Source organism: Ranitomeya imitator, chromosome 8 (genome assembly GCF_032444005.1).
Source record: "Ranitomeya imitator isolate aRanImi1 chromosome 8, aRanImi1.pri, whole genome shotgun sequence".
NCBI classification, from domain to species: domain Eukaryota; kingdom Metazoa; phylum Chordata; class Amphibia; order Anura; family Dendrobatidae; genus Ranitomeya; species Ranitomeya imitator.
The window spans coordinates 79401753-79416904 of NC_091289.1; the positions used below are offsets into that span (position 1 = coordinate 79401753).

At 42.2% G+C, this 15152-nt stretch overlaps 1 protein-coding gene across 1 annotated transcript in view; it reads right to left on the reverse strand.

The window, feature by feature from the left end:
- Positions 1 to 1114: 1114 nt before the first annotated feature.
- The window catches only part of LOC138647834 (uncharacterized), a 140995-nt gene continuing 126957 nt past the window's right edge, over positions 1115 to 15152 (reverse strand). Inside the window, exons 11-13 of the mRNA XM_069737116.1 lie at positions 12340 to 14916; positions 2094 to 2267; positions 1115 to 1397 (exon numbers count right to left, since the gene is read on the reverse strand). Coding sequence (XP_069593217.1) covers positions 1213 to 1397; positions 2094 to 2267; positions 12340 to 14916 — 2936 coding nt within the window. The 3' untranslated portion in view covers positions 1115 to 1212. The remainder of the gene's footprint in view (positions 1398 to 2093; positions 2268 to 12339; positions 14917 to 15152) is intronic.

Consider the following 15152-nt stretch of genomic DNA (forward strand, 5'->3'; position numbering starts at 1 on the left):
ATGCCTGACAAGTGGGATATGCCTACATGCGCTATGCAACAAATCTTACTCTAATCAATGACTGGAATAAGATTTCTGTAGTAAGGCTTGTCATGCCACAATTACAGCACCTCATCGTGCCATATTCCATGTTCTCTTGAGATTCAGGGCATGGACAGATGTCCTGACGTTTTCCTTTAGTATTTGCTGATATAATTCAGAAATAATTGTTCCATTAATGATAGCAAATGATTCCAAAGACATACTGATAGGGAATCTAGATTGTGAGCCCCATCGGGGACAGTGATGATAATGTGTGCAAAACTGTAAAGCGCTGCGGAATATGTTAGCGCTATATAAAAATAAAGATTATTATTATTATTTATTTTTATAGCAAGCCATCCTGGCTAAAATGCAGCATACTAGTCCCAAACCATGATACTACCAGCACCGTGTTTTACAGATGGGTTGAAGTTCCTATGCTGTAATGCCATTTTTTAGTTACACAGCTGTCTTGGATCCATGCTTTGCTTCCCTCACCCTCTGTTTGTGATGAAAAGGTTTCACAATTTTTCAGCTGTTTTTTAGTGGTCAAACACTCACCCAAGTTTTGAATTGTTAGAGATTTAACCTTTAGGCTGGGTTTTCCCAATGCATACATAGTATGATGTTGAAGCCACTCTAGACATCAGCATGGACATCGGTATATTTTATGATGTTGCGTACCATGTTAGCAATAGATAGCTTATGCTACAGATTTGAAAATCCACGTAGTGTCTTTAATCTGCTGCATATTTTCTTCTTATTGGGTTTGTTAAGCCCCATTCATTAATGCTGTACTCTTCTAAAGGTTCACAACAGGGAGGTATAAAATGTCAATGTATCTGTCTTATTGGTGCCAAACAATGAAACGTGCACTATTTACAGAGGGCGGTCCAGGTCATACTTCTGCACCAGTTCATACTGTGTTCTACCACAACTGAGAGGTGGCTCTACAGTAAAGTATCACCCCTGTGCAAAATTATGCTACTTGTAACCCCCAGAAAAGACTAACTTTTAGCTTTTTAACGACCACTAAAAAAACACTATGGCCAAGACAAAAAACTGGGCAACCACTTTTAAGTAGTGTAAAAAAATATTATTTCTTTCTAAATAAGTGCTATTAGATATTGCAAAACATTGCAGTTTACTTTAGTATTTGCTTCTATTGTTTGCCATTGGAACATAGAAATGTTAACTGTCACAGCATTTGCAACTTTCATCAAAAACAAGGCTGGCTGGGCAGGTCTGTTTGTAGCTTATTCCATTTGAACAAAGCCAGAAAGCATTTTTATCTCCAGCTACTGGGTAGAGACCATTGGCTCGCCCTAAACAGAAGTCTTTTTGACTTTTGCCTGTTGTTGGAGGCAGATAATTACCTGTAAAACAGTGAGCAAAACAGTCACATTGAATTTATCAGCATAATACAAGGCACTATTGAAAAGTGACATTTCATCGGATGTCATCAGGTCAAAAATAGCCAGTTTCAGCCCTTCTGTTATTCCCGCTACTCTGCTGACTATTTTTTTCAATGTCAACCATATGTCACCAGAGAAGCAGGCAATGTTCACAAGGTTCTCTGGGGTGTGTCCTCAGGCTGCTCTGTACCTGTGAGCAATGCCCCTTAGGTAAAGACCATGAAAAATTACACTAAATTACAAGCTCATATCTCTGGAACCAAATGGCGGATTTAAGAAGAAAAAGCAATGAAAAAAGGAATAATCGGAAGCAGGTGGACAAAAACTGCCCACTTTTGTCATGGTGACAGGTCCTCTTTAAGGACCACATATTACAGCTACAGGTCAGTACTCCTAGTTGACAAACAGTACGTTTTATGTTGTTGTTGTTGTTTTGGCTATTAGTAGCACAAACCATAGCAGTAGTATTCTGCTCTTATATAGAGCAGCATTTTAAGTTGATGGATTCATTCTAATGTCAAATTAGTCAGCTTTCATATAAACATACAGGGTATTATTGGCAAAAAGAATATATTCATTTTCTACTGAAAGTCAATAGTATTGCTGTCATTCTAAGAAAGAAAAAATGCTTTAGATTTATAGTAAAATACTACCTACAGCATTTACAGCTCACATCAAAGACAAGACCAATGGGACAATATTGTTGGAAGGTCATCCCATTAGAACAATGCCAGAAAGCATTTCTATCGCTAGCCACAGGGAACAGACCGTTGACTCTCCCAGCACAGAATCCTTTATGAGCTTTCATTGGATTAATATTTGGAGTTTTACCTAAAAGACAAAGTGATTATACAGTATAGTAATGAAAGAACAATCTGAGAATACATACAGTACAGACCAAAAGTTTGCACACACCTTCTCATTTAACCCCTTCACCCCAAAGCCTGTTTTCACCTAAGTGACAGGGCCAATTTTTACAATTCTGACCACTGTCACTTTATGAGGTTATAACTCTGAAACGCTTCAACGGATCCTGGTGATTCTGACACTGTTTTCTCGTGACATATTGTACTTCATGATAGTGGTAAAACTTCTTCAATATGACTTGCATTTATTTGTGAAAAAAACAATTTGTCGGAAATTATGAAAATTTAGCAATTTTCAAACTCTTAGTTTTTATGCCCTTAAATTAGAGAGTTATATCACACAATATAGTTAATAAACAACATTTCCCACATGTCTGCTTTACATCAGCACAATTTTGGAAACATAATTTTTTTTTGTTAGGACGTTATAAGAGTTAAAAGTTGACCAGCGATTTCTCATTTTTGCAACAAAATTTGCAAAACCATTTTTTTACGGACCACCTCACACTTGAAGTGACTTTGAGGGGTCTATATGACAGAAAATGCCCAAAAGTGACACCATTCTAAAAACTGCACCCCTCAAGGTACTCAAAACCACATTCAAAAAGTTTATTAACCCTTCAGGTGCTTCACAGGAATTTTTTGAATGTTTAAAAAAATTGAACATTTAACTTTTTTTTCACAAAATTTTTACTTCAGGTCCAATTTGTTTCATTTTACCAAGGGTAACAGGAGAAATTGGACCACAAAAGTCGTTGTACAATTTGTCCTGAGTACGCCGATACCCCATATGTGGGGGTAAACCACTGTTTGGGCACATGGCAGAGCTCGGAAGGAAAGGAGCGCTATTTGACTTTTCAATGCAAGATTTGCTGCAATTGAGATCGGAGCCCATGTCACGATTGGAGAGCCCCTGATGTGCCTAAACAGTGGAAACCCCCACAGGTGACACCATTTTGGAAAGTAGACCCCCTAAGGAACTAATCTAGATGTGTGGTGAGCACTTTGAACCTCCAAGTGCTTCACAGAAGTTTATAATGTAGAGCCGTAAAAAAAAATTTTTTATTAATTTTCACAAAAAATGATCTTTTTGCCCCAAATTTTTTATTTTCCCAAAGGTAAAAGGATAAATTGGACCCCAAAAGTTGTTGTGCAATTTGTCCTGAGTACGTCGATACTTCATATATGGGGATAAACCACTGTTTGAGCGCATGGCAGAGCTCGGAAGGGAAGGAGTGCCATTTGACTTTTCAATGCAAAATTGGCTGGAATTGAGATTGGACGCCATGTCGCATTTGGAGAGCCCCTGAGGTGCCTTAACAGTGGAAACCCCCCACAAGTGACCCCATTTTGGAAAGAAGACCCCCTAAGGAACTTATCTAGATGTGTGGTGAGCACTTTTAACCCCCAATTGTTTCACTAAAGTTTAGAATGTAGCATTGTGAAAATTAAAAAATCATTTTTTCTTTCCACAAAATGATGTTTTAGCCCGCAATTTATTTTTTCCCAAGGGTAACAGGAGAAATTGGACCACAAATGTTATTGTCCAATTTGTCCTAAGTACGCTGATACCCCACATGTGGGGGGGGGGAACCACCGTTTGAGTGCATGGCAGAGCTGGAAGGGAAGGAGCACCGTTTGAAATGCAGACTTAGATGGAATGGACTGCAGGTGTCATGTTGCATTTGCAGAGCCCCTGATGTACCTAAACAGTAGAAACCCATCACAAGTGACCCCATATTGGAAACTAGACCCCCCAAGGAACTTATCTAGATGTGTTGTGAGAGCTTTGAACCAACAAGTGTTTCACTACAGTTTATAACGCAGAGCCGTGAAAATAAAAAATATTTTTTTTCCCTCGAAAATGATATTTTATCCCCTATGTTTTTTATTTTCCCAAGGGTAACAGGACAAATTGGACCCCAAAAGTTGTTGTCCAACTTGTCCTGAGAACGCTGATACCCCATATGTTGGGGGGAACCACTGTTTGGGTGCACGGCAGAGCTCGGAAGGGAAGGAGCGCCATTTGAAATGCAGACTTAGATGGATTGGTGTGCAGGCGTCATGTTGCATTTGCAGAGCCCCTGATGTACCTAAACAGTAGAAACCCCTCACAAGTGACCCCATATTGGAAACTAGACCCCCCAAGGAACTTATCTAGATGTGTTGTGAGAGCTTTGAACCAACAAGTGTTTCACTACAGTTTATAACGCAGAGCCGTGAAAATAAAAAATATTTTTTTTCCACGAAAATGATATTTTATCCCCTATGTTTTTATTTTCCCAAGGGTAACAGGACAAATTGGACCCCAAAAGTTGTTGTCCAACTTGTCCTGAGAACGCTGATACCCCATATGTTGGGGGGAACCACTGTTTGGGTGCACGGCAGAGCTCGAAAGGGAAGGAGCGCCATTTGAAATGCAGACTTAGATGGATTGGTCTGCAGGCGTCATGTTGCATTTGCAGAGCCCCTGATGTACCTAAACAGTAGAAACCCCCCACAAGTGACCCCATATTGGAAACTATACCCCCAAAGGAACTTATCTAGATGTGTTGTGAGAGCTTTGAACCAACAAGTGTTTCACTACAGTTTATAACGCAGAGATGTGAAAATAAAAAATTTTTTTTTTTTCCACGAAAATGATATTTTATCCCCTATGTTTTTATTTTCCCAAGGGTAACAGGACAAATTGGACCCCAAAAGTTGTTGTCCAACTTGTCCTGAGAACGCTGATACCCCATATGTTGGGGGGAACCACTGTTTGGGCACACAGAAGAACTCGGAAGGGAAGGAGCCCTGTTTTACTTTTTCAAAGCAGAATTGGCTGGAATTGAGATCGGACGCCATGTCGCGTTTGGAGAGCCCCTGATGTGCCTAAACAGTGGAAACCCCCAATTATAACTGAAACCCTAACCCCAACCCTAACCCTAACCCTAACCCTAGCCCTAGCCCTAACCCTAGCCCTAACCCTAGCCCTAACCCTAGCCCTAGCCCTAACCCTAGCCCTAGCACTAATGGGAAAATGGAAATAAATACATTTTTTTACATTTTATTATTTTTCCCTAACTAAGGGGGTGATGAAGGGGGGTTTGATTTACTTTTATAGCGTTTTTTTGGCGGATTTTTATGATTGGCAGCTGTCACACACTAAAAGACGCTTTTTATTGCAAAAAATAGTTTTTGCATCACCACATTTTGAGAGCTATAATTTATCCATATTTTGGCCCACAGAGTCATATGAGGTCTTGTTTTTTGCGGGACGAGTTGACGTTTTTATTGGTAACATTTTCGGGCAGATGACATTTTTTGATCGCTTTTTATTCCGATTTTTGGGAGGCGGAATGAACAAAAACCAGCTATTCATGAATTTCTTTTGGGGGAGGCGTTTATACCGTTCCACGTGTGGTAAAATGGATAAAGCAGTTTTATTCTTCGGGTCAGTACGATTACAGCGATACCTCATTTATGTAATTTTTTTTATGTTTTGGCGCTTTTACACAATAAAAACTATTTTATATAAAAAAAATAATTGTTTTTGCATCGCATTATTCTGAGAGCTATAACTTTTTTATTTTTCTGCTGATGATGCTGTATGGCGGCTTCTTTTTGCGGGACAAGATGACGTTTTCAGCGGTACCATGGTTATTTATATCCGTCGTTTTGATCGCGTGTTATTCCACTTTTTGTTCACCTGTATGATAATAAAGCGTTGGTTTTTGCCTTGTTTTTTTTTTTTTTTTTTTGCGGTGTTCACTGAAGGGGTTACGGACGCGGCGATACCAAATATGTGTACATTTATTGTTTTTTTTTTTTTTTTACATAAATAAATGGATTTATTGGGAAATGTTTTTTTTTTTTTTATTTGGGGATTTTTTTTTATTTTTTTTTACACATTCTATTTTTTTTTTTTTTTACTTTCTAACATTGTCCCAGGGTGGGACATCACTGTATTAGATCAGATCGTTGATCTGACACTGTGCATAGCACACTGTCAGATCAACGATCTGACAGGCAGCTTAGCTGGCTTCCAGCGCCTGCTCTCAGCAGGAGCCGGCTAGCCAGGTCACTTCATGACCCGGAAGGAGTCCAGCGGCCATCTTGGATCCGGGGACTCCTTCCGGGTCACCGGAGCAACGCGATCTCATTGCGTTGCTCCGGTGGGAGAGCGCAGGGAGCCCCCGTCCCTGCGCGATCCCCCTCTATGCTGCTGTCACTACTGACAGCGGCATCAGAGGGGTTAAATGCCCGCGATCGGCGATAGCGCCGATCGTGGGCATTGCTGCGGGGTGTCAGCTGTCGTATACAGCTGACACCCGCACCCGATCACCGCAGCGCTCAGCGCGAGACCGCGGTGATCGGTGCGCCGTACTAGTACTGCTGCTGGCACTAATGCAGTGCCGGCAGCGCAGTACTAGTACGGCGCGTGTCGCGAAGGGGTTAAAGATGTTTCTGTATTTTCATGACTATGAAAATTGTACATTCACACTGAAGGCATCAAAACTATGAATTAACACATGTGGAATTATATACTTAACAAAAAAGTGTGAAACAACTGAAAATAAGTCTTATATTCTAGGTTCTTCAAAGTAGCAACCTTTTGCTTTGATGACTGTGCAGCGCCCCAGAGATCTGGTCGTTGCAGTATGACACTCTGCCACTAAGGGGAGTGATGGTACGTCTGATGGCACTGAAGGAATTCTACTGACCAGGTATCACCAGCACACATTACACTTCACACTCCGGCCACTAGGGGGAGCAAAAGGCTTTATTTATTGGGTCACTCCTCACACTGGTAAAACTAGGGGTTGGATAGGAAGTTAGTCAGAAGCTGACTGGGTTGGATTCAGGCAACATCCCGTGGCAGGAGGTGTTGCAGAAAGAAGACACAGGGGGGTCCCTGTCAGGCGTGGGAACCTGGCAGGTGCCTAGTGAATAGAACAGAACGTTACGGAACCGCGCCTGCACACCCCACGGCGGTATCCTAAGAAAGTGGCACGAAAGGAAGGATTTTGTGGAACACTGAGAAACGAGATCAAGCACAAAGGAGAACCAGTAGGAGTCGTGCCGTGAGACCGAGGCAGCATCCTACTGAGGCGCGTAGCCGGTGGCCGGAACACCGCCGAAGTAACTGACTCTAGGCCTTACTTCAAACTCCGCAGGACAGTTAATTATAGGTTGGCTGTCTACCTTAAATTTCCTATGAAGACATAGGGGGCAACGCGTGGAGAGGGGCATCTCTAGGGTCCCGGAAGAGCTCCGAGCCTTCCCGTCATACGGGTGCGTCCTAGCCATAACATACTGGGGGACGAGAAACTAGTAACATCTGGAACAAGCGAGAAAGAATTAGAAAGAACGAATGAACGAGAACAGAAGTTGTGAGGACTATTCCGAATGCTCAGCAGGTTAGCACTACAACACACAGGCGCTAGTGGTAGGCACTGATTTCCACCTGCAAAGGGAACTCTGGAAGTGCCCATCGGACCGGCCGGTCTCAGATAGCACTGTTAAGCGTGCTCTGGATTGAGGATCCTGAAGTCTTCAGTAAAGAGGTAAAGAGACTGCAACCTTGTGTCCTCGTTATTGCCTGCACCTCACACCATCACCATCCACCTTACTGGGAAGCCCTGGGGACATACTTCACCTGTGGGAAGGTATACCATCCAGCTGCCATTCCATCACCCCAGCGGACCCCATAGCAGCGTCGGTCACCCTGACCAAACACCACAGGTGGCGTCACGAATCCCTGACAGACTGTACCACCTTTATTGGACGCCCCTTAGCAGGGTCGCGGACCGGGTCTAGCCACCGTGACAGCCTCAGAACCGAACCAGAGAGGCCCGGTACTGAGAACTCGTGGCCCTGTGTCTGGGGGCGCTCCAACTGCTTTGCACACTCTTGGCATTCATTTGATGAGCTTCAGGAGGTAGTCACAGGGAATCTTCTAACAATCTTGAAGGAGTTCCCAGAGATGCTTAGCTCTTGTTGACCCATTTGCCTTCATTCTGCGGTCCACCTCACCCCAAACCATCTCGATTGGTTTCAGGTCTGGTGACTGTGGAGGCCAGGTCATCTGGCATAGCACCCCATCACTCTTCTCTTTGGTCAAATAGCCCTTACACAGCCTGGAGGTGTGTTTGGGGTCATTGTCCTGTTGAAAAATACATGATGGTCCAACTAAACGCAAACTGGATGGAATAGCATGCTGGTTCAGTGTGCCTTCAATTTTGAATAAATCCCCAACAGTGTCACCAGCAAAGCACCCCCACACCATCACTCCTCCTCCATGCTTCACGGTGGGAACCAGGCATGTAGAGTCTATCCATTCACCTTTTTTGCATCGCACAAAGACATGGTGGTTGGAACCAAAGGTCTCAAATTTGGACTCATCAGTCCAAAGCACAGATTTCCACTGGTTTAATGTCCATTCCTTGTGCCTTGTATTATTTAACCCAAACATGTCTCTTCTGCTTGTTGCCTGTCCTTATCAGTGGTTTCCTAGCAGCTATTTTACCATGAAGGCCTGCTGCACAAAGTCTCCTCTTAACAGTTGTTGTAGAGATGTGTCTGCTGCTAGAACTCTGTGTGGCATTGACCTGGTCTCTAATCTGAGCTGCTGTTAACCTGCAATTTCTGAGGCTGGTGACTCAGATAAACTTATCCTCAGAAGCAGAGGTGACTCTTAGTCTTCCCTTCCTGGGGCGGTCCTCATGTGAGCCAGTTTCTTTGTAGCGCTTGATGGTTTTTGCCACTGCACTTGGGGACACTTTCAAAGTTTTCCCAATTTTTAGGACTGACTGGCCTTCATTTCTTAGAGTAATGATGGTCACTAGTTTTTCTTTACTTAGAATTTATATTATGGCAAGAAAAAAACAGCTAACAGTCTATTCAGTAGGACTATCAGCTGTGTATCCACCAGACTTCTGCATAACACAACTAATGGTCCCAACCCCATTTATAAGGCAAGAAATCCCACTTATTAAACCTGACAGGGCACACCTGTGTAGTAAAAACCATTAGGGCAGCACGGTGGCGCAGTGGTTAGCATTGCAGCCTTGCAGCGCTGGGGTCCTGGGTTCCAATCCCAACCAGGACAATATCTGCACCGGGTTCTCCGGTTTCCTCCCACATTCCAAAGACATACTGATAGGGAATTTAGATTGTGAGCCCCAACGGGGGACAGTGATAATAATGTGTGCAAACTGTAAAGCGCTGCGGAATATGTTAGCACTATATAAAGATTATTATTATTATTATTCCCGGTGACTACTGCTTGAAGCTCATCAAAAGAATGCCAAAAGTGTGCAAAGCAGTCATCAAAGCAAAAAATTACTACTTTGAAGAGCCAAGAATATAAGACATAATTTCAGTTGTTTCACACTTTTTTGTTAAGTATATAATTCCACATGTGTTAATTCATAGTTTTGATGCCTTCCGTGTAAATGTACAATTTTCATAGTCATGAAAATACAGAAAAATCTTTAAATGAGAAGGTGTGTCCAAACTTTCGGTCTGTAGTGTACATTATAAAACATTCGAAAGAATAACTGTGACAATAAACCTACTCTGTCCTTTGTCCTCACCAGTGACCCTAGGCAGCAGCCAGTCACTAGTGAGGGGGACGTAACGAAAGTAGATGCCTTTTTATCATTTTGGTGCTAATAGCCAAATGGCACAATATGTAGGATGACAAATTCAGATTTAAAGGGTTAGTTCAATACATAAAATGTCCTATATCAATATCTATTTTTAAGCCCCAATCACTTTTATAATTTGCTTTATTTTAAAATTATCTATTATTGTTCCTATACAGCTAGTAGTCTTAAATTGTGGCCTCATATTCTGCCTTCACTGCCACACTTCTTCTGTCATCCTTGTCCAGCAGCTTTTGTGCCCACTGCCTCTTGACTAAAATGTGTTGTCATCAGGCTGAGTAACACCAGTTTCGCTCCCTCATGCTGATTTGTTACAGGGCGGTGATAGCACCGGTGAGGTGGCGCTGCTTCTATCACATGGCTGTGATAACTACCCCTGATGACCTCTCATTTCAGTGAAACAGGTGGCAGGAAAAAAAGCTATGGGATGGTGGTGACAGAAGTAATGGGTTAACTGTGAAAAAAACAGCAGTCATTTCTTCCTGCCTCCTTCACTATTACCACAATTGATTCTATGCGTTATTAGGGACCGGTAGTGAAATAATTTGGGGTGACTGCATTACTATCCCTTTTGGTGTTCTAATTTGGGGGGAGGTTATAGAAGCTATGGGGAAGAGACTGCAGGGCCATCCTCTTGATGTCGTCTTATGTGAGACTCAATTCAAGCAAAACATCACAGGAAATAAAGTTTAAAAAAACATCTATAGGGTTTAACCATATAGGGAGAATATTAGGACATTTAAAAATAAAGAAATTTATAAAAATGGTTAGGCTTAAAAATAGATATTTCTGAAGGACATTTTATGTATCACACAACCCCTTTAACCCCTTCCTGCCACGGCCCTTTTTCATTTTAGCATTTTCGTTTTTCGCTCCCCTCCTTCCCAGAGCCATAACTTTTTTATTTTTCCGAGTAAAGGAATGGAGCGCACTCACTGGTCGTACGGTGCAGGTAACTTTATTCGAACGTAGTAAAAGACATCTTCATGACTGGGGGTGCTGTACAGAGAGTGCGGCAAAGCTGGACGACGGCCGTTTCGCGCCTGGCTGGCGCTTCAACGGGTCAGTTTTTTATTTTTCCGTCAATATGGTCATGCGAGGGCTTATTTTTTGAGGGACGAGTTGTACTTTTGAACGACACCATTGGTTTTACCATATTTTGTACTAGAAAACAGGAAAACAATTCCAAGTGCGGTGAAAATGCAAAAAAAGTGCAACCCTACACTTGTTTTTTGATTGGCTTTTTTGCTAGCTTCACTAAATGCTAAAAATTACCTGCCATTATGATTCTCCAGGTCATTTCGAGTTCATAGACACCAAACATGTCTAGGTTATTTTTTTATCCAGGTGGTGAAAAAAAATTCTAAACTTTGCTAAAAAAAAAATGCGCCATTTTCAGATACCTGTAGCGTCTCCATTTTTCGTGATCTGTAGTCGAGTAGGGCTTATTTTTTGCATGCCGAGCTGATGTTTTTAATGATATCACTTTTGTGCAGATGCGTTCTTTTGATCGCCCGTTATTGCATTTTAATGCAATGTCGCGGCGACCAAAAAAAGTAATTCTGGCATTTCAAATTTTTTGTCGCTATGCCATTTAGCGATCAGGTTAATACTTTTTTTTATTGATAGATCGGGCGATTCTGAATGCTGCGATACCAAATATATGTAGGTTTGATTTTTTAAAAATTGTTTTATTTTGGATGGGGCGAATGGGGGGTGACTTAAACTTTTATGTTTTTTTATTTTATTTTTTTCATATTTTTAAAAACATTTTTTTTTAACTTGTGCCATGCTTCAATAGCCTCCATGGGAGGCTAGAAGCTGGCACAACTCGATTGGCTGCTATGTAGCTGAAATGCAGGCTTGCTATGAGCGCCGACCACAGGGGGCACTCACAGCAGGCCAGCATTAGTAACCATAGAGGTCTCAAGGACCTCTATGGTTACCATCCTGATGCATCGCCAACCCCTGATCATGTCAGGGGGGTCGGCGATGTGCTCATTTCCGGCCGCGCGGCCGGAAGCTCCGGTTAAATGCCACTGTCAGCGTTTGACAGCGGCATTTAACAGGTTAATAGCGGCGGGTAAATCGCGATTTCACCCGCCGCTATTGCGCGCGCATGTTAGCTGTACAAAAACAGCTGACATATCGCGACTTTGATGTGGGCTCAGCGCCAAAGCCCACCTCAAAGCGGGGGACCTGACATGCGCCGTACTAGTACAGCGTATGTCGGGAAGGGGTTAAAGCTATAATATATAACCAAACTACTACTAATAAATTTTAGTCTTTCCAAAAAATCAGGAGAATCTAGCAGCTTATCAAAATTAAAACAGAGTTTTTGTGATGTTAAAAGTCTATGTTAACAACGTTGACATTAATACTTACAGCATTGACAACTTAGTTCAAAGACAAGGTCAGATGGGCAATATTGTTTATAGGTGATTCCATTAATGCAGTGCCAGAATGCATTTCTGTCCCCCTCTACTGGATATAGACCACTGGCTTTACCAATGCAAAAACCAGAGGAATCATTTTTGGGAATTGTATGTGAGTGACTAACTACTGAAGGATTGTGCTTATGACTGTTATGTGAAGGAATACCCTCAGAATGACTCGTTTTGGGGATTCCTCCAGAGGAACTGGTCTTTGGAATGTTATGATTGGGAATGCTCTCATGATGAGTTGTCCCTGTCTTACTGCTTGGACTGGTCTTGGGGTCTTTGCTAGAGGGACCAGCCTTAGGACTGCTTTGAGAGGGAATACTGTCATGAGTGGCTGTGGGGACATTGCCAGATACACTGGTCTTAGTCTTAGGACTTCTATGAGAGGGATTGTTTTCATGGTGAGTATTCTTAGTGTTGCTACTTGGGTTGTTATGAGATGGAATGTTCTCATGATGAGAAGTCTTTGGGATGGTGCCAGAAGGATTAGTCTTTGGGTTGTTATGAGAGGGAATGTTCTCATGGTGAGTATTCTTGGGGTGACTGCTTGGGCTGTCCTGAGAAGGAATGTTATCATGATGAGTGGTCTTGGGAATATTACTAGATGGACTGGTCTTAGGGCTGCTTTGAGAGGGATTGATTTCATGGCGAGTATTCTTGGTGTTACTACTTGGGTTTTTATGAGAGGAAATATTTTCATGGTGAGTATTCTTGGGGTTGCTGCTTGGGCTATTATGAGAGGGAATGTCATCATGATGAGTGGTCTTGGGTATATTGATAGATGGGCTAGTCTTAGGGCTGCTATGAGAGGGAATGTTTTCCTGATGAGTATTCTTGGTTTTGCTATTTGGGCTGTTGTGAGAGTGAACGTTCTCATGATGAATGGTCTTAGGGATATTACTAGATGGACTGGTCTTAGGACTACTATGAGAGGGAATGTTTTCATTGTGAGTATTCTTGTGGTTACTGCTTGGGTTGTTTTGAGAAGGAATGTTCTCATGATGAGTGGTCTTGGGGATATTACTAGATGGACTGCTCTTAGGACTGCTATGAGAGGGAATGATTTCATGGTCAGTATTCTTGGTGTTGCTACTTGGATTGTTATTCTTGGTGCTGCTGCTTGGGTTGTTATGAGAGGGAATGGTCTCATGATGAGTGGTCTTTGGGATGGTGCCAGAAGGATTAGTCTTGGAGCTGCTATGAGAGGGAATGTTTTCATGGTGAGTATTCTTGGGTTTGCTGCTTGGGCTGTTATGAGAGGGAATGGTCTCATGATGAGTGGTCTTTGGGATGTTCCCAGAAGGAATAGTCTTTGGGCTGTTATGAGAAGGAATGTTTTCATGGTGAGTATTCTTGGGGTTACTGCTTGGGATTTTTTGAGAAGGAATGTTCTCATGATGAGTGGTCTTTGGGTTGGTGCCAGAAGGATTAGTCTTAGGGCTTTTATTGGAGGCAATGTTTTCATGGTGAGCATTCTTGGGATTACTGCTTGGGTTGTTTTGAGAAGGAATGTTCTCATGATGAGTGGTCTTGGGGATATTACTAGATGGACTGATCTTAGGGCTGCTATGAGAGGGAATGTTTTCATGGTGGGCATTCTTGGGATTACTGCTTGGGTTGTTTTGAGAAGGAATGTTCTCATGATGAGTGGTATTGGGGATATTACTAGATGGACTAGTCTTAGGACTGCTATGAGAGGAAATTATTTCATGGTGAGTATTCTTAGTGTTGCTACTTGGGTTGTTATGAGAGGGAATGTTCTCATGATGAGAAGTCTTTGGGATGGTGCCAGAAGGATTAGTCTTAGGGTTGTTATGAGACGGAATGTTTTCATGGTGAGTATTCTTGGGTTTGCTGCTTGGACTATTACCAGAAGGAATGGTCTCATGATGAGTGGTCTTTGGGTTGGTGCCAGAAGGATTAGTCTTAGGGCTTTTATGAGAGGGAATGATTTCATGGTGAGCATTCTTGGGGTTGCGGCTTGGGCTGTCATGAGAGGGATTGCTGTGATGATGAGTGGTTTTAGGTATATTGCTAGATGGACTAGTCTTAGGCCTGCTATGAGAGGGAATGTTTTCATGGTTATTTGTCTTAGGGTTGTTTCTTGGGCTGTTATGAGAAGGAATGCTCTCATGATGAGAACTCTTGTGGATGTTACCAGATGAACTGGTCTTAGAGCTGCTTTGAGAGGGAATGTTTCCATGGTGAGCATTTTTGGGGCTGGTGTTTGGATTGTTATGAGATGGAATGCTCTTATGAGTAGTCTTGCCAGAGGGAGCGCCCTTAGGATTGCTGCTTGGACTGTTGTCAGATGGAATGCTTTCATGATGAGTGGTCTTGGGGATATTGCCAGAAGGACTAGTCTCAGGGCTGCTCTGAGATGGAGTGTTCTTAGAGTTGCTGCTTGGAACTTTCTGCGAGTGAATGCTGTCAGGATGATTGGTCTTGGAGTTACTACCCGAAGGACTGCTTTTGGGGTTTGTTTGTGAGGGACTGATCTCACGATGCCTGTAAGTTGAACCTATTGAAAATTAAGAAAAGAAAAAAAGATTATCCACTTTTGATATTGCAAATAATCAGTACACTGCTATTTTTGCTATTTTAATATATGCACAAATGCTAAAAATTGATTTAAGATTTTAAATGTTGCTGCAAAATGTAATGATTGTGTATACTTAAATGATTAATATTTTTTGCACTAAACTGTGCGAATTCAATTAGTAATCTGATAAACTGATCACTATTCCTAAAGTAATC